Raw genomic sequence first — 24,252 nt, 5'->3', positions numbered from 1 at the left:
ATGAGCAGATGCGGAGATGAATGAAATGCAGCTCATGTTTCCTCTAGAGTTCTTGGTTTACTTTGACAGATTGAGATGCACGTCTCAGGAAAAGAACAAAGAAGGTACCTTCGGCTGTGCAAGGGAAGAAAAGCTCACGAGATTATTGCGGACCAGTGAAGACTTTATGGGGAAGGGATGTTTGGGATGAGTTTTGAAAGATGAAGAGAATTTTGGTAGGCAGAGGCTTTATAAAGATGAAACAGCGTGATGAAAATCAGGGAGGAGGGAAAGACTATTAGGAGTTGGACTGGAGGGTAGGAGACATTTAGGGGAATCAGCAGCTGGCAAAGTAAGTTGGTGTCATCTAGGAAGATGCTTCTAGCGAAAAGCTTGTTCTTAGCTCATGCGGAAATGGGGAGTTGTGGAACACATTTGAGTAGGGCTATGCCTTGATTGGACTTACTCTTGACTATAGATGGGAAAGGGAGAGACTGAATGTGAAAAAGCCACTGAGGAGGTATTAGGAATAACCTTGGCTCGCCCACGGAATGGGAGAAGATATTTGCAAATGACACTACAGATAAAGGACTGGTATCCAAGATCTACAAAGAACTTCTCAAACTCAATACACGAGAAACAAATAAACAAATAAAAAAATGGGCAGAAGAAATGAACAGACACTTTTCCAATGAAGACATACAAATGGCTAACAGACACATGAAAAAATGTTCAAAATCATTAGCCATCAAGGAAATTCAAATCAAAACCACACTGAGATACCACCTTACGCCAGTTAGAATGGCAAAAATAGACAAGGCAAGAAACAACGATTGTTGGAGAGGATGTGGAGAAAGGGGATCCCTCCTACATTGTTGGTGGGAATGCAAGTTGGTACAGCCACTCTGGAAAACAGTGTGGAGGTCCCTTAAAAAGTTAAAAATTGAGCTACCCTATGATCCAGCCATTGCACTACTGGGTGTTTACCCCAAAGATACAGACGTAGTGAAGAGAAGGGCCATATGCACCCCAATGTTCATAGCAGCAATGTCCACAATAGCTAAATCGTGGAAGGAGCCGAGATGCCCTTCAACAGATGACTGGATTAAGAAGTTGTGGTCCATATATACAATGGAATATTACTCAGCTATCAGAAAGAACGAGTTCTCAACATTTGCTACAACATGGACGGCACTGGAGGAGATAATGCTAAGTGAAATAAGTCAAGCAGAGAAATACAACTATCATATGATTTCTCTCATCTATGGAACATAAGAACTAGAATGATCAGTAGGGGAAGAAAGGGATAAAGAAAGGGGGGGTAATCAGAAGGGGGAATGAAACATGAGAGACTATGGACTATGAGAAACAAACTGAGGGCTACAGAGGGGAGGGGGGTGGGGGAATGGGATAGGCCGGTGATGGGTAGTAAGGAGGGCACATATTGCATGGTGCACTGGGTGTTATACACAACTAATGAATCATCAAGCCTTACATCGGAAACCAGGGATGTACTGTATGGCGACTAACATAATATAATAAAAAATCATTATAAAAAAAAAAAAAAGGAATAACCTTGGCTCATTCATAGGATAGGGAGAAAGTCAGCGGAGGAAAGGCAGGGAGTAAAAACAGGAAGTTGTTCTAGTTGCAATTCATTCTTACTTTAAGAAGTGTGAGATTCCTGGAGCACAGCTTGAAGTTCAAAAGTCATAAAAGGAAAGGTTGATATATATGTAACTACATAAAACTTCAAAATTTCAAAAATGCTGTAAATAAAGTCAAAGGCAAGGAAAAACTGGGAAAAATATTTGCCACATATATGACAGAGGGTTAATCTCCTAAATATATATAAAGACCTTTTGTATTTCAGAAATTGAAAAAATAACAAACAATGGAAAAATGCACAAAGGACATTAATAGACATTTCACAGGAAAAAGATACAATGGTCATTAAACATGAGAATAATGATAATTAACATTTATGTAGTTTTATATTCACATATGCATTTAATTTTCACAATAACTATATGAAGAATTATTATTATCATGAATCCCATTTTTTGATGAGGAACCAAAAACATAGGTTTAGTAAATTACCAAAGCCACCCAATTAATAAATGATTGGGTTGGGATTTGAACCCAAGCAGTCAAGGACCAGAGTTTGTCTTCTGAATCTCATGCTATACTTCTTGCTCAATATCACCTATTCTAAAAGAAATTCAAAATAAAAGTATAACAAAACATCATTCTTTATATATCTCAGATTGGCAAAGATAAGAAACTTTGGTGGATGATTGGGAAAACTGGGAGGAAGCTAACACTCATGTATCGTTGGTAGAAGTATGAACTGGAACACTAATGTTGGAGGCAATTTGGCAATATCTATCAAAATTTTAAATACACATTTGCTTTGACCTAGAAATTTCATTTCTAGCATTTTTCTAAGAGAGATACAAAGGGAAACATGCAGAGATGTCTATTGTACTATGTTCATAATAGCAAAAGATTGGAAACAAGCTAAATATCCATCAATAGGGAACTTAGTGTGTGGATTATGGTACGTAAGGCTGGTAAGAATAATAAGGCCTATCTATTTGTATACTATGGAACAATTTCTGAGATATATTCAATGAAAAAGTCAAGGAGAACAGAGTGTAGAGTATGGCCATGGCATATGCTTCTCCATTTACGCTCACCAGGGAACAGTGTCGGCCTCTGGGGAAGGGAGATGGGTGTCTAGGTCAGGGATGAGAGGGAGCAAGTTTTTTCACTATGTATATTTTGGTATTGTTGAAAAACATTTCTAACATGTTCAAGGATCATGTTTGCAAAGATAAAAATTTACAATAAAGTACAGTACTACATGGAACAAAACCACAAGGGAAGATGTGATTTTCGTTTCAGTCAATGTCCAGCTTGTCACCCCCTTGGTTCCACTGGGAAGGAGAGGTGGGCTGTGCTGTGGGGTTGCACACAGAACTGAAGGACTTGAGAGTTTGGTGATCTTTACCAGGGAAGAGATATCTTGCCAGGTGGGCATTAAGATAGGAAACATGCAAACTCTTTTTTAAAATGTTCCATATATTGAATTTAACTCCCTTCTTCTTTAAAACACACACACACACACACACACAAAGAATTAAAGTCCCTTTTGAAAAATTCCAGTTTGTTTCAGATGAACTGAGGAGAAAAGGATTTTGCCCATGTCTAGGCAGAGTGGTGCAGCCACAGTGGGAGTCAGAGAAACTCAGAGGCCAGGGGTTGGCAAGCACCCGTAAGCCACTCTTTTCTCACCTCTGGAGTGGTTCTTCACAAGCCATACTTTGTGTGCCCTTCACAAGGATGCTCTGTTTTCAGGGGGCTGGTTTGATATTCTGTAGGTGGCTTAGGAAGGGTCTGAGCTAGATTGAAGTAATTGGATGGGGTAAGAGACACGGAGGAGACTTTAGGGTGGGATGTGGGGACTTCAGGGATTTGAGAGAAAGGGAGAGGAGAAAGAGAACCTAAAAGAAGGCTGAGTAGCTGAAGCCCAGAAAGCAAAATGGTACAAAAACAAGGCTAGGAGGGTGCGTTTTATTTTTCATTTTAAAATTTTCTTTATTATTATTATTTAGAGAGGAAGAGAGGCAGGGGTAGGGGCGGAGGGAAAGAGCAAATCTTAAACAAGCTCGATCTCACAACCCTGCGATCATGACCTGAACCAAAACCCATAGTCGGACCCTTAACGAACTGAGCCACCCAGGTGCCCCTAGGAGGGTGTGTTTTAGAAACAACACTGGGAGCTGGATCCCAGGTAAGGAAGGAGAAGGTCCCCACAGCCCCTTCCTTGGGTTCGGCTCCCGTGGGTCTCTTTCTTAGGCCCGGCTAACAACTGCTTCATAAACTCTGTTCTGGACCCATGTGGACTTTCTGGTGCACTTGCTCAGTACTTTCTTTAGAATAAAGTTGTAGAAATTGACCATCTGGGTCAAAGTTTATGTGGATGTGGAATTTTGATTCACATCACCAAATCGCCCTCCAGTAAGATTTTGCAGGCTCCCCCAGCTGTGTGAGTTTCCCTCTGCCCCTCCACCTTTTGCCAATCATTTCAGAGAGATTTTGAGGCAGAAGGAGGAGAATTTGAGGGAGTTCATATCAGACATTCTTCTTTTTTTCTAAGTTAAGAGATGAGATCCCGGACCGAGCTCAGAATGAGGGGCTCAGGGGTAAGACTGGGGCTCAAGGAAGGTGGGGGAGGTGAGAAGGATCAAAGTGAGAAGACACAGAGCAGCTGCTGTGGGAAAAGTTTAGCCGAGAATGGGAACAGGTGAGACCTGATGGTGGTTTACCCGGTTGTGTTTTTCTTATTTGCTTGCTCTTTAGGACGACCTCCTTTGCTCTGGAGGTGCTTTAACGAGCATTTCTGTTTGTAATTTTGAAAAGAGAATTGGGTTGACAATTCAATTTAACAACAAAAGCATTAATGTAGTGCCTATTATGTGCCAATGACAAGGCACGCAGCAATGAGTAGGGCTTGGGCCCCAAGCGGCTCCCGTCTGATAGCAGGTACGGACTGTTAGTCCGGAATCACAGTGCTGCGTGATACTGGGCTGAAGAGAGAAGGAAATATTGCAGATATAACACCGAAGAAAGAGTAACTGCTCTTTGAGGTGGAGCCATGCTCTGAGGGAAGGCTTGGCAGGGAGGCCAGGTCGGAGTCCAAGTTTTTTTTCCCCCCCTAAAGATTTTATTTATTTATTTGAGAGAGAGAGAGAAAGAGAACGAGCAGGAGGGGGAGAGGGAGAGAATCCCAAGCGGACTCCACGCTGAGCATGGAGCCCAATGCGGGTCTCGATCCCACGACCCTGAGATCATGAACGGAGCCGAAACCAAGAGTTGGATGTTCAACCAACTGCGCCACACGGGCACCCCAGAGTCCAAGTTTAAAGGGGTGGGTGGAAGTTCTATCCCTAAGGTGTGAAAAACCTTATTTAGATGCCTGCCACCTGGCATGCACTCGATTTGCTCAGTCTGTGTTGTAAGCCTGGTAGGTTGGTTTAACCCACTTCCAGCTCGTGAGTGGGGAGGGAGGTTTTGAGCTGCTTCTTAGTAGGTGTTGGGGGGCGGGGTGATAGTAGCAGAGGCTGAGGGTCCGACTTACCTTTCGTGAAGATTCAAGTGTCCTGGGACATGGTGGGACTGGAGGGAGAAACGTGGACATGGAGAGAACACAGTATGAACGCCGGTGCCGGCTGCTGTGGAAAGAAGAGCCAATGGGGGGCCCATCAGGAACAACAGCCGTGGGGTTCCTGGGTGCCAGCAGTGTCCCTCACAGGGGCCCTTTGCTGGCGTGGTCTTCATGTGGTCTGCATGGGCTCTTCAGGCCAGGGGCCCAGCAGCCTCTCCCTTCTCATCACCTTCCCCCCCTCACCTCTCCTCACTGTCTCCGAGGAATCTTCACTGTTTATTTTTGGGGAGTGTAGAGGAAGGGTGGAGAGAAGCCCTGCTCTCACTCAAGATGTTTCTCCTAAATATTTTAATCTTGCCCAGACATCAAAGCTTGTATTTTCCCTTTTCTCCCTATCGCATCCTTCCCTTGAGGCAGAAGCTGCTTGCCGAAGAGTCGAAGAAGAGTCGGGTAGGGGGTGGGGCGTGGGGCAGCAGGGAGAGCTCCGGAGAGGAAAAGCCTCGGTCATTATCCCCAGAATGTTTCCTGCTGTGTTGTAGTAGTTGGTCTTGAGGCCAGCACCCACCTGGGAGCCCCGGAACTTACCTGCAAGCAATGTAGTAAATGAAAATCCCTTGGGGACCGATCTTGCACCCGAGATCTCCAAAGTGGCAATTTATATTCGCAAAATGAAAATACGCATCAGGCTGTGCAGACTAAACATGGCCTGGATCTCACTGGAAGCTTTCGTGTTTCTCGAGCAGTTGGTGGGAGACTCAGGCTTAGGACCCCACCGTGGTTACACATCCCAGTCTCAGTGCCTGGGATCTCTGGTCCCTTAGATTTGCCGGCACTGTCCTCCCACTTCAGGGAAGGATGAATTTTGGGGGAGTTGGTGTCCTAAGAAGGGGGACCACGTGATCAGGAGCTTCATAGGGAGGGAGTGGCATGTTAGCCTGGGGTCCCAGACCTGTTTTGTCCAGTTGATACGGAGGGAATCTCATCCCCAGTCAAACGGCAACGTCTGTCAGCCTCGGGCCACATGCTGGCTTGGTATCTTCCTCGGCTGCTGCCCATGAAGGGGTTACAGGGGCGAGGACTGTACGACCCACAACTGAGAGAGGAACTAACAGGAACTCCCGGGAGGCAGAGGGTGTGGAGAGAGAGAATAAGGGTTGCGAGAAGCTGCTGAACAGAGAGGACGGCTGACGAAAATCACAAAGTCTGATAATCTTCCATCTTCACGACTTTTCATCTGAAGCATGAAATGCAATCAGATGGTTGTAGATCCTGGAGAAACAAATGAACAAACACAAGAGCAGAAAATGGAATCTGGGGGCAGGTGCAACGTCTGTATTGTTATTACAGTGAAGACAGATATTGGAACTGGCTGTGAGATGGGTTTTGGAAATCCTGTTATGTTGCTATGGGTAAACAGGCCCTGGGGAAAAATTGCTTTTCATTTCCTGAGATAGGAAGGGTAGGAACGGGGTGGGAGGAAGTGGTCATGAATCTCTGGAGACAGCAGAATCCTAGCCCTCCTCGGCCAGGGAGACATCAGGTTGAAACCAGATGGCAAATACGTCACGACACAGGACATCCGCCGGTGGAAGGGCACATCCTGGGCTGGGGGGTTCCCATGCCTGGTGTCAACACACCGGTGGTCATGAATGGCGGGCAGCCTTTCTTGAGCTCCTACTGTGTGCTCAGTCCGTGCTCCTGTGGCACACGACCCGGGCCGTGCACATCGTATTCCAAATGAACCCCCTTCCTTGGAGCGTGTCCCAGTTATTTATCATTGCGTGACAAACTACCACAAAACTTAGCTTTAAAAGCCACAATTTATGATAATTTTTCATATTTTTGTGAAGTGACTGGGCTCGGTTGGGTGGTTCTCACTCAGGGTTTCTCATCTGGTTTCGGTCGGACGTCTCTGAGGCTGCAGTTCTATGAAGGTTCAGTGGGACTAGGCGATCCAGGTAGTTCGCTCGTGTGCCTGGCACTTGACACTGGCTGTCCACCTGGGACTCAGCCAGGGGCCGTTGACTGACACGTGGCTTCTCCATGTGACTTGGGTTTCTCACAGCATGTTGGCTGGGTTCTGAAGAGGGAGGGAGTGTCCTAAAAGTGAGTGTTTAAGAGGCCCTGGCACAATTTATAAGGTTTCTTATGACTTGGTCATGAAGATCCAAGAATGTCATTTCCAATGTGTTCTATTGGGCAAGTCCAGGTTCAAGGGAAGGGAATTAGACTCCACCTCTTAATGTGGGAGTGACATGCAGGCACAGGGAAGTAAGAAATTGATGGTGGGGTCTTTGGAGACAAGCTACCGCTCACACCACATAGGACCACTTAGAAGAGCCCTGTGCTTGGTTCCATGTTCTGTTGTCATCATCTTGTAATTTTTAATAATGGTTAACAAGGAGCTCCTCCTTGCCTTTTGCAACAGGCCTTGCAAATTAGGTAGCTCGTCCAGCGTAGGACCCATTGTGAATTATTTGTGCAATGTGGGGAGTGGTGGGCGTGTGCTGGGCTCTGTGCTCTGCAGATGGGACTCCTGCCTGTGAGAACGTGCAGACTAGGTGAGGATACAAGACTTATGGGAAACACTGGAGCTAGTAAGTGACAATGTCTAAGCAGAAGTTAGGCTGTGATTGCTAAAGGAGGGCCAAGATGAGCTCGGGGAGGAGCCTCTTATTTTGCTTGTTGTCTTGGGCTCATATTCAGACTCTCAACCCATGTTGGGTAAAGCCTTCCTTCTCTTCCAGGAGTTTTAGAAATGTCCTCTTACTCTCCCCACCCCGCCTCCTCCCTTACCCTTAGTTCTAGGACCCTTGTGCTGAAGGCCTTGTGGGGGAGGGGCTTTCCATCTGAGGACTGGCTCCTGGGCGGGGGGTGGGGGAGGTAAGAGGGAAAGGGAGACGCAGAGGTACATGAACCTAATGCCCAGCTCAAGCTGAAGATCTAGAGTGAGTCACTGGAAGATGCCTGAAGGAAGTTGAGCCAAAGGTGGTCAGGGTTTAGCGGAGGAGACGGAGGGAAGGGAAGAGGCGGCTCTTTGGTCTCCTCTAGGGAGCATGGTGAGTTCTCTGGTGCCTTGGACATGCCTCCCTCTTAGTCCTCAGCCAGATGCCTCACTCTTCAGCAAGGTGCAGGGCATGCCTTTTTTTTCCAGGGTAGGAATGGCTCTAAGGATCCCGTAGTGCCTGGACACAGCCCAGCCCCTAATTAGGGCACAGAGCCGGACGGCACCATCTCCTTACAAACACTGCGCAGCTTCCTTCAGGGGTATCTTCCTGCCGTGATGAACTTGCTAGATAACTTTCTGCGCGTACACGTAACAGGGCGTCAGAGGCCGATGACCATTTCTAAGTTTGTGGGGCTGGGAGGTCTAAAGAGGGTGCTGCTCCTTGGGAAGCTGGTTCTAATATTTCCCTAAAATAGAGACACTTGCAGCTGGCCCATCCAAGGCCTGCTCGGTTCCTGTTCTTAGCTGGTGCTGGTCAGTTGCCTATTTGCCCTCGACATTGGCGGGCTGCTCTGCAGGATCTCCAGTTCCCAGTCTCTTTGCCTTCGGGCTTCCAGGGAAGTTCACTCAATGGGCTGGGGGTATCCTGGCAGGAGATGAGAAGAAGGGAGGAGGGGGAAAGGTGGGGCATTTCTTTCTCTTTGCTTTCTTTGGTGACTTTGGCAGAATCTAGATCTTTTCATGGCTCCAGCTCATATCAGATGACCCCTCTCTCTCTGTGGCTGCACTTCCCACTGGACAGACTTTCTCACTTTCCTTTCTCCCTCTGGCCCTTGGGCGAAAGTGGCTTCCTGCCTTGCTGCTGTCTGGATTGTCTCATCATTCCTGCACGGCTTCTTAGCTCTTCATCACTTGGTATCGATTACGTTTCCTCTGACTGCTTTCGCTGATCATCTGCCTGTAAGTATCCAGAATCCCTGGAGGTGAGGAAGGGTCCTGTGACCCTGGCTCCGGATAGAGTCTACAAAGCGTAGCTCCAGGTGGATTCAAATGTTATGCACACCACTAACCACACTCTAAGCCTGAGAGCAAACTGAGAAGGCAGTTGGCCTGCTCCTGCCAAGTCCAGGTCACTAGCACTCCTTGGACCACCTTGCTAAAGAGGAAGAGGCCCAGCCATGGCAGGGAAACGGATAGTATGGCTGATGTGCAGAGAGGCTGGGCGGGGGGCAGTGAGGTGTGCTCTGGGGACTGCTTTCTGCCCTTATGAGGTCCTCTGATGTGGTGTCCACTTTCATGGCTTGTTCCTTTACTCTTTGGAAGCTAGTGACTAAGAGTATGTGTGTGGGTTGAGAAACAGTATAAAAGTGCAGCTTAGGGACTAACACAGATGCACAGCGTGAGGCCGACTGGCCTACATGGATGAATATGGATTAGGTTTCCATATTTGCAGGGACGGGGGTCCAGCAGAGATGAACCTTGAGCATGGCTCCCAAGGTCACTTGGTCTCCAAGACAAAGTCTTCAGGGTCACTGGGAAGACATGGGTCCAGAACGGAGTTTATGAAGCAGTTGTTAGCTGGGCCTAAGAAAGAGACCCATGGGAGCCGAACCCAAGGCAGGGGCTGTGGGGACCTTCTCCTTCCTTCCTTACCTGGGGTCCAGCTCCCCCCGGCTGTGTTTACCACTGCAGCTCCCTGCACTGGGTACGTGGCAGAAGCCTGTGGCCAGTCACTTGCCAGGTGACAGTCAGGGGAGCTATTGGTCCCTGATGGGCTGGGCTTTTCATTTAAAAAAGCCTGACCCTATCTATTTTGGTTCTTCCTTATTAGCAAATAGGATCTGGGGGAGAAAAACAACATTCAAAGGGGCAAGAATCAGGAAAACCAGTGCAGTAGCTGGACAGAGAAAGAGAGAGGGAGAAGTTACCCCATGATGACCTTCAGCTTCTCTCGCCTGCATCCTCATCATGGGGAGAGCACAATCTCAGGCCCGCCCCAACTGCTGTGCTGAGTAGCCTGGCCTGGGCCCAGGGGTCACGGGTCAGGATGGACCATGGTAGGACCTTCTCCACGCAGGCCTTCTTCCCTTCTGAAGGCTGGAGGCTGACCTCTGGCAATGTCCCCTCTCCCTTCTTTTTCTGGGCCGACAGCCTCGTCTTGCTAATGTGTCTGAGGCCGTGCTTTATTCTCTCTGGCCTCCTCCCACTAGATCCAGCCTCTGCTGGGTGCTGGGATCTGCTGAGGGACCTTCCTGATGCTGCATGCCTGCTTAGATTGCAGAATACCCCTCCGGACTTGCCCATTGCCGCGGCCCATCTGCTGGTAGGGACACCCTGTGACCAAATGCTGGAGGATCTGCCGCTCGCCTCCCCCACTGTCGACTGTTGCCGAGCTGCCACCTGCTGTCTGTTTCCACACCCTTGCACACTGCATTCTGCCTGTCACTCTGGACGGCTGCCCAGCAGCTGCAGCTGAGGCTGTCCTGCCAGCACCTTCCCCAGCCCGATGGGTGGTCCCGTCCGGTCCCGGCCCTCCCAGCCTGCCTCAGCTGCTGCGTGTACTAAGCCACATCTGGCCGCATACACTCTGCAGTAGCCTGCATGGGCCCGGACGCCTTACCCCCAGGGAGATGGGCATCCTCCCTCAGGACCTCTTGGAGAGGGTCAGCTGTGGCACCCAGCAGTACAAGACAATACTGATGATGACAGCTCATGTTTACTGAGGACTTATGAAGTGACAGGCACAGTGATTTACCAACTTTATGTATCCCTCTCAACTACCCTGTGAAATAAGTATTATAATGTCCCCTTGTCACAGATGAAGAAACCAATGAGGCACGATATGAAGGAATCCATGTTAAGGTCTCCCGGGGCATAATTTATGAAGATGGGATTAGGCACTTCTGCTTTTTGGTCCTGCTTTCTAGGCACCAGGAAGAAAAAAATAAGAGAAGACATTTTTAGCCTTTAGGTTATTAAGGCCCAAGAAAGCAGAAGGGAGGAGGATGGACAGATGGATAGACCATCCCTCCTTGTCCAGATGAAGGTGGCAGAAGGTGACACAGGATCAGGAACTTTCCTGCAAAGGGTATGGATTGTAAGTAATTGTCTGCCATGTCTTTGGAAGACTTTGGCCCCCTGTGGGAAGAACCTGCATTTGCACTGGCTTCTGCCACCAGCTTCGGCTCCCCTTAGAAACACAAGATCCCCTCTGTCCTACTGGACCCCACAAGCTTTGATGGGATCCAGCAACAGGGTTGTAGCTGCAAAATGGATCAGGCTTTGTGGGGTGTTGCGGTTAGTCTTGGGGTCCTGCCATCGTCTCAACTGCCCAAAGTGTGATTTTCAGATAGTCCAAATCATTCAAAAGGAAATTCTGCCTTTTGGTTTTGACAAAGAGGGAGCTGTTTCGGGAATCCCACTCTAAGGGTGCCTCGAGGGCTGGTGGAGCCCAGGCACGATCCGAGTTACACAGGTGCACCCCACATGGTGGGCCATGTGTGCGGCTGCCTGGGCTCTGGAACCTGCGGGGTCCTCCATGCTTGGAATAGTCTGGATCTGCTGACTTGGCAAAAACGGGGGTGGGGGTTGGTCCACATCTGGAGGGAAGAGGGAAGGAGCCCCCGGTGGCTGGGCCATGGAGGGGCTTGCCAGCTTTGCCCACAGCCCTGAGCTCCCCCTTCTTTCCCCTCAACCACAAGAACAGTGTAAGTCTCCTCACGTTGAAAGTAAACATCTGGCAGCATCTGCCATGCTCAAAATAAACCAAGACCTAATAGGAGGCGTTCGTAACTGTAATAGGTCCAGAATAGGGAAGGAAGGGGTGGTTCACTATGTAAAAGCCAAAGCCGGCTACTTGCGGAGCCTCAATTCATTTGTTTCTTGATGGGTGGTTAGTTAGTTGATCAACGCACAAGCTCCTAGAAGGTCCAGCTGGCGCAGTTTGCCGTGGCTCCTGGGGCAGCTCTTCAGGACATCCATTGACCTTGTGGGGCCAGATGGTCCATGGTATTGTAGGCACTGGGAAAAATGGTCAGTCCTGAAGTGTCAGCTGCCCCTTGCTGCACGTTTGGGGTCAACTATCCAAGGAACTGGGAAGAGTGGGCAAATAATGTGGCAAACCAGTGTGGTCACTGTAGGAAAAGGGCCGTTTTCCAGAAGTGGAGCTTGCTTGGGCCCCTTCATGGGAGACCAAGAGCTGATGCCGATGTGGAAGCAGGTAGGAGTCAGTCGTGGTGCCAGAGGAGCTACCAGAGATGGGGATGGGGGAGATAAAGGGAGTGGAGATAGAGTGGAAGAGGGGGCTACGTCTTGGGGTCAACCCTATGAAGCTGGTAACAGGTGTTGGAAGACACACGGATATACTCCTTAAGTCTGATCGACAAGCTGGAAATAGCCCGGGCCCGGCTGGCAGCATCTGACAGCTCTGAAGGGGCTCAGGGATGAAACTGGCCATATTTGAATGGTGTCAAATCCACTCCTCCCAGCACACGAAGTGTAAGTGACAGATGGGAAAACAAATTAATATTACAAATGTCACCAGCTTTCACCGTCTGGCAAGAGAAAGGCTTCCAACGAGGGACAGATTCACAAGGCTTCCTAGGTCTGAGGACTGCTATCCTTCATCACCCTCATCAAACAGCCAGAAGTGGTGTAGGGCTCACTGGGCAAGAAAAAATTGGAAATTAAAACAAATGAAGAAGAGTGGTCGGGAGAACACGGCGAGGGTTGGGGTGCCTGAGTGCTCGGAGATCAGGCAGTTGGCTGTAACTTCAGAAATGGCTTTTATGCTAGAGGTCACAAACTGGCTGCCAGCTGGCTGAGTCCAGCTTGTAGACATGTACTAGTTGGCCCATAAATGTCTTCATTGTTAAATTTGAATTAGAGGCCAAAACACGGAAATCAGGAGAATCACTCACACACACGCACACCCCAAACCAAAAAAACCAAAAAAAGAAAAAAAACCCCTCATATTCCCTTGAAATACCTATGCCCTCAGGCCTAAGCTCTCCAGATGACATTAGGCAGCACAACTCCCTTCCCTCCCTGCTGGCTTCTACAGTCATTTGTGATTTCAACTCTAGTATTAAGCCATCAAGGACGTTTTATGGATCAGCGAGTTAGTGGGCCTGACTTTCCAAAAGTCCAATTTAAATGCAGGTTATATAACAAAATGGGAGAGAGATCTTTGGTCCTACATTAGGTGAAAAGATTGAGCTATTCCTTTAGTCCCTTGAAACAATTATCTAATTAAAATCATTTTTTTATTAAGCAAACATCACAGCATGCAAGAAAAATTGGAAATTAAAAAAAAATGCTGATTGCTTTGTCATCCTTGCAAAATTTTTTGTCGTGTGCGTTCCTTCCAGTCTTTGTTTCACACGCGTTTGTACATAGTTGCATACGGGGGTGCGGGGGGAGGGGGGATGTGCCTCCTGCTTTTTTCATTGAAAACGGTAATTTACATATTTTATCCCATCGCTTTCTAATCCGCATTGTTCGTTATTCTAAATAATGTTTCAAGGAACATCCACATGCATTTGGATCTTTTTGTATTTTGAAGTATTTGTTCAGAATATAGTTGCAGAAGTAGCATGAATGGGTTATACATATAGCAACTTGCATATTAAAGAGTTAACCTGGAAATTCCTAACCCACAAGTACCCTGTATAAGTCTCTTCATCTCAGCAAATCGCTGGAGAGGCTGTAGGGAAAAAATACCTCATTTCAGCATCTATGATAGGATTGTGGGTAATTAAAAAAAAAATTTCAGCATGTGAAGTCCATTCCGGGAACAGCGCTATCTTGAGACCCAAGTCAAATAGTACTAAATGTGCTAAGCGGAGGTCTGTGTTTAAAGAAGAAACTCATTTGCTCTTAATAACTGCAAAATGCTGCATAGCTCGACGATGGAGTCAGAAAGCTCCACAGAGCATCAAAGCCTGGTTCAAAAAGATACAGGAGGCCAAGATACAAGACAAACTGTCTTTCCCCATTAAAGCATCTTTGTGCCTTAAGTACAATAGTCATTTCTTAGAACAATGGCTGCCTTTAAAATTTTTTATTGTTGGGAGAAAAAAAATTGCTAAACAGGACCAGAGCATTTAAAGGTATTCTATATCCTATAAACAACCTAAAGAGGGGTGTACACAAGGTGATATGTCATAAAATGAAATGCGATACAGATAACCTTACCACTATCTTCTGTATGAGTTCAGATGCCTACGAGTGCCTCAAATCTCCGAGTCACGGGAAGCAAGCACACTCTATTTTATTTTCATTTTGCCTACACGTCTTTCCCCAGATAAGTAAGAAGATCGACCTCATGGAAGGACAGGACGAAAGGAGAGCCTTTTCTGATGACTGACCTCTGTGCTCAAGAACCTAAGGGTGCCAGAGGGGCTTCTGGGAAATGGCCCACAAGTTTTGTTTCCACGCCAAGCCAGTCCGCAGCACCTCTCAGAGCAGGATTATGGGGCACTTGAGCAAACCCCGCCTCCTGTGGAAAGGCAGCCTGTCTTTGGTGAGGGGAAATCGTGCCTCCCTAATCTACTAGAGCTCTTTGAAGGGCCAAATAAGTGTACGGATAAGGGCAAAAGAGTAGACACACTCTATTTACACTTTTAAGAAGCTTCTGACAGACTCCACACCAAAGCCTGTTGAGTCACCATGGGAATGGGGGGAATGTCTGGTGGCCATAGCGAACTGGCTTAGAGATAAGAAATATGGAGTAAGAATAGATAAGCCTTTCTCTGGATGGAAAACTGTTAACGGTAGGACTTCTGGTTCGGGAATTGATGCTCCTGAGGGTCCCGGTTAACCAGGTTAACTGGCCCTTAGCGATTTGAGATGGGACCGTCAGGTGTTCTGCCTTCCCAACGCACCTGTGCAAATCAGCTTCCTTGCCCTATCGTCACAGCTCATCTATTACCTCGTAGAGGTTGTGACAGACCTAGTGACGTTTTTGTGACATCTCTAGTGACATTGTGAGGGCCTGAAAGGCAGGGGCATGTCTGATAATTCAGTATTCATTGCAATGATTAGCACTTAAATATTTTGTGGCTTGAGCCCTCGAGAGAGGAGGGAGCTGTACGTTGAAATTGCCTGGATCGCCAATGACGCGGAGCTCTTCCCTGTGGAGAAATGACGACAGAAAGCCGGAAGCTGGAGGGAGACGCTGGCGACTTGTGAGCGGTCTGATGGCAAGGGTAGGTGGAGGAAAGCATTAGGAGAAAAATAATTCAAATTGCACTTTGTTTTTATTATACATTGCACAGAGAATACATATAGATGTATATTGATATATACATCAGTTTAGAGAAGAGTATAAATTGTACTTTTGAGGGTGACAGATTTGAAGCTCTCAGTGACAGCGCAAGAAAGAGCTTTGGGTCTCTATAATCCAGTGCTGGTTAACCTATTTTTCATTACTGCCCCCTCCCGTGGCAAGTACTCTTGTGGATACTTTTATGCTAATTGTACCACCCCCATGAAATTTTAATCGCATCCATATACTGTGTATCTTTTCATATGCTATGGACCTTTGGAGGGCCACCAGCCACTGGGATATCTAAGATTTTTTTCACGTCCCAAGAGCCGGGATTTGTCACAGCCCTCATGAGAATTCCTGTTGTACAGGACTCCCTGACAATTACAGACCTCACGTCAAGGTCCCTCTGGCTTCAGGTGGGTTTGACCAGTGGAGAGCTCCACAGGAGATGGGGTGGAGGGGCAGAGAGGAGAGTAACACGAACGTACCTATTCATCTGGCTGCCTCCTTGTGAGGTCCCCTGCCTGGCTGTGTCCTTTGGTCACTTGACTCCTTCCAGGTTCTCTGGGTTCTGGTAACAGAGTATACTTCCTTCCCTTGGGAGGGGTTGGTAATAGTTCTACTGCTACTGGCCCCAAGTTACAGCTCTATCCCTTGGGGTTCCCCTGTACCTACACATTTATAAATCTGTCTTATGTTCAGTGTGCTCTCCTATTCCTATTGGGACCCTGAATGATAGACGGGGGAGGTCTTATCACTATACCCCAGGAGAACACCCTGGAGCCAGTAGGAGGCCAGCAGAGGGTAGGTGAGTGATGGAGGGTGAAGGACCATATAGGATGGGGTAGGAGGACAAGGGATTACAGTCCTCAAAAAGGAGGCTGAGATGGGCCTTGTTCTGATTTATGGAGTGGGGTGAGAGAATGAACTCCCTGGACATGGGCATTGGGGATCCTCTAGAAGTTGAGAGGTAATTTTAAGAAATTTTAAGAAATCATTCCCATAGTTGGGGCTTACACCTGATGGTGTAGTGTTGGCCTGGATTCACAAGAAAGTTACCAGGGGACATAAAAGTCCTGCAGGATAGACATCGAAGGCGTGTGTCCTTAAAAAAGGTCGACTCTGTGGGGACATCCTCACCCTTACGGGGTGAGCTAGAGAGGCAGATCTGGACTCCTTAAATTGCCTTTTGGGCTTTCTATCAAAGGCAGGTGTGGGTCTAGGAATCCTTCCCAAGGGAAGTGCAGGTCTGAGACATCCCTGATCTGGGTTCCGGGGGACTCTGTGCTCCCACGTGTGACAGTGGGGACAGGGGAAGGAACACAGGATCTCAGAGGCTAACATCCTGGCTCTTCACCTTCTAGACCATTCCCCGTTTCAGAGCTGCCATGGGGATTAAATGAGAAAGTGCACATAAAGGCAGCCTGGCCCTCTTCCTAGCTGACTGAGTAGTCTCGTGTTCCGGGTCTACCAAGTCTTTTGCTGGCTCTGCCCCTGGGAGCAGGGGGCAACCAAGCTTTACATGCTTTGGGCTCCAGAAGCCAGAGAGTGAAAGCAAGAAGCCGTTGTCATGGATGGCGGGCGGGTGGGCACATTATCCTGAGGCCTCCTAATCCCATTTTCTGCTTTCATGTTAATCCTCTTCCTCCTGTCTGCCACACACTCAACTCCCAGGGCATTGACCCGGAGAGCTCCCTGTCGGGGGTGCTGGAGGTGGGGCCTGGTCTTCCAGACCAGGTCACAGGTGAACTTGGAGGCTCAGCTCACTCATAGCAACGACAGATGAATCAGTATTTCCTAAACTGTATGCTGACACTGGCCAAGACTTTTACTTACATAATTTCATTCGGTCCCTGTAACACTCCTGTGAAGCAGATATTATTTATCTGAAATTTGCAGGTGAGGAGATGGAGGCTTGGGGAGTTGTCACAGCCCAGATGACACAGAGAGCAAAACGCAGGACTGGCCAAAATTCCACCAAAGCCTCTTGGGGGGACCAGTGGCAATGTGACCCCTCCCATGCTGCTTCCTACTTCCCCAGCCCTGGAAAGGACCCACCTCTGGCTTCCCTCCTCTGGGACTGTCACCTGAAGCTTCAGTGGGGTGAACGTCTTTCTCCCATGCACGAGGCCCCGGGTATCACTGGCTGCGCAGCAGAGCAGAAAGAACATAGACTTTAGGGAAAGGGGGTGTGGTTCTGGCTTCCGCAGGAAGGGGACGAGATGTACCCAGGAACTGAACATTTTCCAGGGAGACAGGTGGCTACATGGTAAATGGCCATCTGGGGGGGGAGGGATGATTTTGCCTCTGGCTTTTTACTCACTGTCCCCTTCCTTTCAGGGCACTCTGTCACCTCTCCATTCCCAGTTGTGAATGCCCTTCTCGCTACTCTGCAAGACTGAGACTGGCCACTTTTGCCCCCAGACATCGAGGTGCTGAGGCAAGGCTCACTCGCTGAAGAAGAAGCAATCGACCATCCCCTCAACTGCCTGTTCCTGAGTCTTTCTAAAAAAGTTTAATGTGCTCTGGAGCTCCCTTTTAATTAATTAATTAATATTTTATTTATTTATTTGACAGAGAGAGAAAGAGAGCACAAGCAGGGGGAGCGGCAAGCAGAGGGAGAGGGAGAAGCAGGCTCAGGGAGCCTGATGCAGGGCTCGATCCCAGGACACTAGGATCATGACCTGAGCTGCAGGCAGATGCTTAACCGACTGAGCCACCCAGGCGCCCCGGACCTCCGTTTTAGTTTGTCACCCACTCCAAGTAAGCAAGCGCTCCCTAAGTCTCACTTAGATTGCTCTTGCTGCAATTCTCCCCTCTGGGACAGGCTTGGAAGTTAGGGTGGGATTTGAATGCTTACTAAATCCCTTAGCAGCTGTCACCTAGGCTTCAGTTTTCAGGTCCATAAAATTGGAATGATAATTGTACCTTGCTGAGGCCAGAGTCTGCCCCTCTCCTTAGGCCACTTCTAGAAACGTCAAGATCCTAGAAGGCAGTTCTGGGTTCATCTTCAGCCTGCTCTTTCCTCGCTGAGCCACACACTTCCTGGGCCCTATGGGCCTGTCTGCTGACTGGAATCAGGGTCTTTGTTTCCCTCTGGGCTGAACAGACCCTGCAGACTTCCCTGCCCCAGTCCCATGACACCTCCTCGGTCTCAGGGTAGTGATGGGGGTCTTCCTGTCCTCGAACCCCATGTGCTGGTCGGCAGCTGGAGAATAACAGAGGGCAGTGGAAATCTAACACCGGACAGCATGGGGTGGGCTACCTGTGTTGTAGCACGTGAGGAAAGGCGTGTGGAGGTGAAGAAAGCAGAGGTGCTCCGTGGAAGGCTGGAGCCCGAGGAGGGTGAGCACGGCTGGAATCTGACTTCGTTGAGTCATGGTGTGGGCTGCTGTGGTGGTTCTCACCCTCCCCATAATCACCAAGTCCAGGTAGCTAAAGGCGAGAGGTGGCACGTGTGGGCCAGGCGTGGTGGTGGTGAGATGCGACCCTGAGGGTCTGAGCAGCATCCATGATTAGGATTCCAGAACTAAGATTGCCTCCTCAGTCCCTTAGAACCACAGGGATATCTTGGACATGAGAACTTAACAACCACCACAAGATGGATCTTGAACCCTTAGGTCCTCATTGTCCCTCTGGGCTTCCACATTCTTGGGTCTTCTCTTGCTGGACCCTCCCTCCTAAGGCCCAGGTAGAGGGGGCTGGTCTTTCTATGGGCCTTCCTTTCTCTCCACTTTCCATATATTTCATGCTCAGAGAAAGGCTCAGGAAAACAAATTGCCCATTAGCTTGTGGTGGGCAGTGGTGGTGATGACCAGCCCCACCCCATACAGGACACAGCTGACCTGACTACAGCTCTCCCCTCCCCCCCAATGTGGCTGACATCCCACCGTTGGGACACCAGTTGTTTGGGGCGAAGCTCTGTATATAAGAAGCTGGTGTTGTGTTAAAGGGTGAACGTCCCTAGGGGAAGAAGTCCCTCCTATCTTTCTCCGGACACGGATGTGGAGGGTCATGGAGGCAGGTGGGTGCTGTGGGAGGAGGGCCTGAAAACACATTTTGCCAACTTCAGTGTTTGCCACGGAGATTTCACTCCTCCAAAGGTCATCCCCCATGACCTCCTGCCCTCACTTCCCCAACCAAACACCAAAGACGTTAACTGAGGACAAGTCAGCCCAAGACACTCGTGGCTTGGGAAGAGTCCTTGCGGTGAAACGTCATTTATTAATTGATTGACTTTTTTTTTTTTTTACAAAAATAAACATTTTAATGAACAAGAAGTACAAAAGCTTCTGGATATACAAACTCCAGGAGGGGGAAGAGGCTGGTTTTGGCTGCTTTGCGGCTTTCACTGAAAGCAAATGAGGCAGAAAGGCCCCGGCCCCACCCCCACCCCAGGTCCTGGCTCAAACTGCAACCTGCTCCTTGACCCCATGTCTTGGCTCATACCTTGTGTGCTCCTCTGTCCCTGCCTCTGCGCTGGCCTGTGGGGGCCCCCAGTTGGGTGGCCGGAGGCGGCCTCCCCAGGTACAGAATCCCCCAAATCCCAGAGCATCCCCATCAAGTCTTCTGTCCAGAGCTCAGTTGAGAGAACACTACTCCGTGACCGATTGTCCCCACGCAGCCTCCACCAGACCGTGACACGCAGCAGTAGCAGCGGCAGGGGCTGGGGCGACATTCTCACACTACGAACACAGTGATGGGGCTGCCCACAGAATTGTCCCAGCGAGGGGCAGAGCCCCCAGTGGGGATACCAGCCTGAGCCTCGCTGGCCGCCCAGAGGGCTGGGGAGGCCGTCAGCCCTTCCCACCCCCCGTGATTCCTGGCCCCGGGGCCAGCAGTCCCATACCTAGACCGGTAAACTCACATTTTAACATTTGGCATTATTGCACGTTGTCCTGGTCACCTCACTGTCTGGGATGTCAGCCTCGTCTGCAGGGCTTTGCAGGTGACATGCAGTGTTGCTAGTGCAAGTCACGCCCTCCCTCCACAGGCGAGCCCAGCGGGCAGGGCTGGTCCACTGTCAGCTGAGCCCTCAGAGAGGTCAGCCCGAGGCCCTCACATATGTCGTCTTGTTGGGATCAGGGACCACGTGGTTCCATCCTGTCTTGAAAAATACCAGCTGCCGACCTGGAGGCAGAGGTGAGAGGTAACAGGACGGTTTCTCTCCCTGGAGGCCGGGCCCCTCTCCCCGATGGGACTGCCTAGAGGACACGTAGACTTGTCTCTCATCATCTCGGCCTTCTCGTCTTCTCACCAAAGCTAGCTTCTGACGGGGGACGACTACCTGTCAGTCTCTTCCAGGGAATGCCAGTCACCTCCCTCAGGACGTCCTTTCCCTTCCCATAGGCTCACCTGTCCAGGTGGTCTGGTTGGTGACCACAAAGGCCTGGCACTGGGCATGGCTCTCGCAGACGTTCACGGCCTCTGCCAGGTTGAACACCGAGAGGAGGCAGCTCCCGTGGTGGTACGAGGGCCAGCAGCGATAGTCTTCCTGGGGGATGGTGCTGTCTGGGAGGCGCTGGTACTCTGTGGGTTTGGGGATGGAGCTCGAATGACAATTCTGTGTTTCTAGGCCTGGGGGCCAGGGCCGCTTCCTGGAAAGGGCTAAGACTCCTTTCCTAACTGAAAGCTGAAAGCGAGCCCAGCCACCCTTCAATGGAAATGGAGGGAGCTACCACTGTGGAACTGGGCTGACCACCCAGGAAAGGCAAAGCTCAGATTCGGTTTTGGGGAGACCCACAGCTCCCAAATATAAGGGTGAACAGTGGGTTCGGGGAGCACCTGACGGCGGGCGCATCGTAGGCTAAACACACACGCAGAGCCTGAGGCGGGACATTTGCGACACTGGAAGCCGGGCTTCTCAAACTTCAGCGTGCCTGTGAATCTCCAGGGACTCTTGCTAAGATGCAGATCCCAACTTAGGGGGTCCAGCGTGGGGCGTGGGGGTGGGGGTGGGCATTTCTAACCAGCTCCTGGTGCTGCTGGCCTGAGGACCACACTTTGAGCAGCGAGAGTTTAGAGCACCCCTGGGTCCCCCTTCCTTCTGGCCTTGGGGAGAGAGAAGAGGCAAGCTCCTCAGGGAGGGGGCAGCTGGGGATTTCTGAAGTTAAGAGGGACACAAATGAATGTGAAACACAAAAATGACCATTTGGGGAATCCACAGCTTGGGTGTTTGGGGGAGGAGGCTGGAGGAAAAATCTCCCCATTACACAGAAAGGGCCCCCAGAGGCGCGGCTGGTTGTCAGTCAGGAAGCTGCTCGGCTGCTGTTCACCTGAGTCCTCCCTGCTGCCCGGGGAGCGCCAGCTCCGGCCTGATAATGCAGAAGCCCTGGGCCTCCGGCCACCCCGCCCTCCTGCCTCCTTCTTCTACCAGGGACTAGACCAAAGTCCAGGACTGGCTGTGATTTACGGCCCCATAAACGGCGTCCTCAGGGACAGAGCCAGCCATTGTTCACCTCGTTAAATTTTATTTACAGGGCTAACGAGGGCTCCCCCACCCCTAAGACTGGCCAGAGCTCCTTGAATACAGAGGCTGCCCACTCCTGGCCCCCCTGCCAACCATGATAAACCCCAGGGCCTCCACAGAGGGAGACAGCAGTGGTTGGAATTCTCCCCCTGCCCTTGGGCGTCTTGACTGGTCTGGGTGTGGAGCCGTGGCCACCTCTAGCCTCCCTCCTAGCCCCAGAAGGGCAGAGGAAGGAAAGAGAAGCCAACACAGATACTGTGTTCCAGCTGTGCTAACAGGAACCAATTAACTGCCCGCACACACTTCGCCTGGCATTGAGTCCCCATAAGCATTTTGTGAGGCAGGAAATATTAAACCCAATTCACAGGAGAGAAAAGGGAGGCTCGGGGTGGAGGGAAGCTGCTCAAAGTCTTACAGTCAATACACAGTGGGGTCTGGAGCCATCCAGAGAAGGGGTGTCGGTGCCCCCCAGCCCACCCCAGCCCTGAGGTCAAGGCAGAATTATAGTCCTTCTGGCTCAGCCAGAGAGAAGACCTCCAAAGAAAGGCTAAACATCAGTGGTCTCTTCCAGTGTGTCTTAGGAAGATGAGCCACGGAGCCCAGGCTCCCACCTGCCCCCCGCCCCAGCCCCTGGAGCCCCGCAGGAGCCACTCACCGGCTCTGCTGTCTGCCGTGCTGTTCTGCAGATACTGCCCGCTCCGGAACAGGTGCAGCACTCTCTCCAGCTGCGCCAGGGTCTCATCCACTCCCCAGCTGAGCTCTCCTGTGAAGCGCAGTGTGGCTGTGAGACCGAGCCCAGGCTCCTACTCCTGCCCGAGGTCGGCAGCCCGCTGCCTTTCCCTCTCTCCCTCTGGAACCTGGGCCCAGATGACCAGTGGACTGGGAAGGGGGTTTGCCACAGAATGGCACTTTGGGAAATGATGCTGTCCGGGGTCATTCTCGTCCCCATGCCTGCTGGGGGAGGGTGCTGGGGAGCAGACAGGGCCTGGAGAGCTCACCCGTGGCGTTGACAATGCTGTCCAGCAGAGGCCGTAGTGGGGGTGGGGCGCTGTGGGGCAGGAGGTATGTGAAGAAGAACCTGGGGCAGAGAGAAACCAGGGGCTCAGTGGTCCGGCCATGGGGACACCTCCTTCCTCTGCCCCAACTTGGGACAGAACCCTAATCTGGCCAGGGAGCCTGAGCCCTCAGGCCTACCACCTAGGCATAACCCCAGAGTGTACTCAGGGTAGGGATCAGGGCACATGCTATGGCCGCACCTTAACTTTACACCACACGGCAATCTGAGGTCTGTTTCCCCATCCACCCCCAGGACTTCCCCACCACCCAGTGGCACCGTATCCCCTGAGCTGATCACTGTCAGAACAGCCCCATAGCTGGGGCCCAGTGAGGAGCTTCCAGAGGTGAAGGGCCAGGGGAGGAAGGGGTAGTGCCAGTCCCACCAGCCCTAGGCTCTGAATCTGACACTATTTTAAGAAGCCTCCAGCTGCCACCCTCCACCCCAGATTCTCCTTGGAGCTGACTATTTTTAGCCTCATCGTCAGGAGCCTGAATGTTCCCTTCTTGCGTGGGTGGAAGACTTTCCCCACCCCTGCTATTCCATTGGTCAAGGCAGAGTCTCCCCACCCCGGCCGGCCTCCTGGACCCCATGTTGGCTCCCCCCTCGCCATGCCCTCCCGGGCCCACTCCCCCTCCCTGGCCTTCCTGAGTGGGGGGTGGAGGCCACCTGTAGGCATTGTAGAGGTTGCGCTTCTCATTCATGCCCTCACACCAGCCCTGGGCCGAGCAGGGCAAGGTGAAGTTCCTGGCTGGAAACTCCAGGATGCAGTCTGCGCTGCTGGCACACGGCGTCTCCTCCACGCGAGCGTCGTCCAGATCTGTCACCTTCAGCTCCCCATCCACCAGCACAAACTGTCGGGGGCGGAAGTCCAGCAGAGTGACCGAGCCCAGTGGGGAGTGGGCCAGGTGGTGAAGGAGCCGGCCCAGGCTCAGGCAGATCTGAGGGGTGGACACAAGGCTGCTCACAGGCTTCTCTCCTGGGAGGGGGCCTGGGGGGCTCCAGGGCTCACCCCTTTGGGGCGGGGGAGGGGGCTGGCTTTTCTCTTAAAGGCCCCAGTGCTTATTAAGGGCTGAGGGCCAGCGGCCTGACAGAGCAAGCCAGGGATTTTCTATGAACCCTGGGCTGGCCTGACCCTGAAAGTAACAGGAGTCGGTGGGAAATAGGCAACACGGAAGGAAGTCTGGGGACACCAGGTCTCCTCCCTGAAGCTGCACCTCGAGTGTGGTTTTAGTCCAGTGCACGGAGATAGAGGGAGGGCCAAGATGACCTGAAGGTCTCTTCTAGTCCTTGGACACTGGCCCTCTTGCAGCCAGGCTTTGAGTGTGTGTGTGTGTGTGTGTGTGTGTGTGTGTGTGTGTGT

At 50.6% G+C, this 24,252-nt stretch overlaps 1 protein-coding gene and 1 long non-coding RNA gene across 2 annotated transcripts in view; one reads left to right on the top strand and one right to left on the bottom strand.

Annotated features, from left to right (window-relative positions):
• Positions 1 to 15,166: 15,166 nt before the first annotated feature.
• LOC103671546 lies at positions 15,167 to 17,890 on the top strand. Its single transcript, XR_570947.2, has 2 exons — positions 15,167 to 15,304; positions 17,707 to 17,890. It is a non-coding gene; the product is annotated as an uncharacterized LOC103671546 (long non-coding RNA).
• A 1,680-nt stretch (positions 17,891 to 19,570) lies between these two features.
• The window catches only part of PKDCC (protein kinase domain containing, cytoplasmic), a 10,150-nt gene continuing 5,468 nt past the window's right edge, over positions 19,571 to 24,252 (bottom strand). Inside the window, exons 3-7 of the mRNA XM_040623144.1 lie at positions 23,559 to 23,830; positions 22,834 to 22,913; positions 22,491 to 22,598; positions 20,722 to 20,895; positions 19,571 to 20,496 (exon numbers count right to left, since the gene is read on the bottom strand). Coding sequence (XP_040479078.1) covers positions 20,411 to 20,496; positions 20,722 to 20,895; positions 22,491 to 22,598; positions 22,834 to 22,913; positions 23,559 to 23,830 — 720 coding nt within the window. The 3' untranslated portion in view covers positions 19,571 to 20,410. The remainder of the gene's footprint in view (positions 20,497 to 20,721; positions 20,896 to 22,490; positions 22,599 to 22,833; positions 22,914 to 23,558; positions 23,831 to 24,252) is intronic.

This window comes from Ursus maritimus, unplaced genomic scaffold (genome assembly GCF_017311325.1).
Source record: "Ursus maritimus isolate PB19 unplaced genomic scaffold, ASM1731132v1 scaffold_6, whole genome shotgun sequence".
In the NCBI taxonomy this organism is placed as follows: Eukaryota; Metazoa; Chordata; class Mammalia; order Carnivora; family Ursidae; genus Ursus; species Ursus maritimus.
Note: the sequence above shows the minus strand (reverse complement) of the source record. Positions and strands in the feature narration are given on the sequence as shown.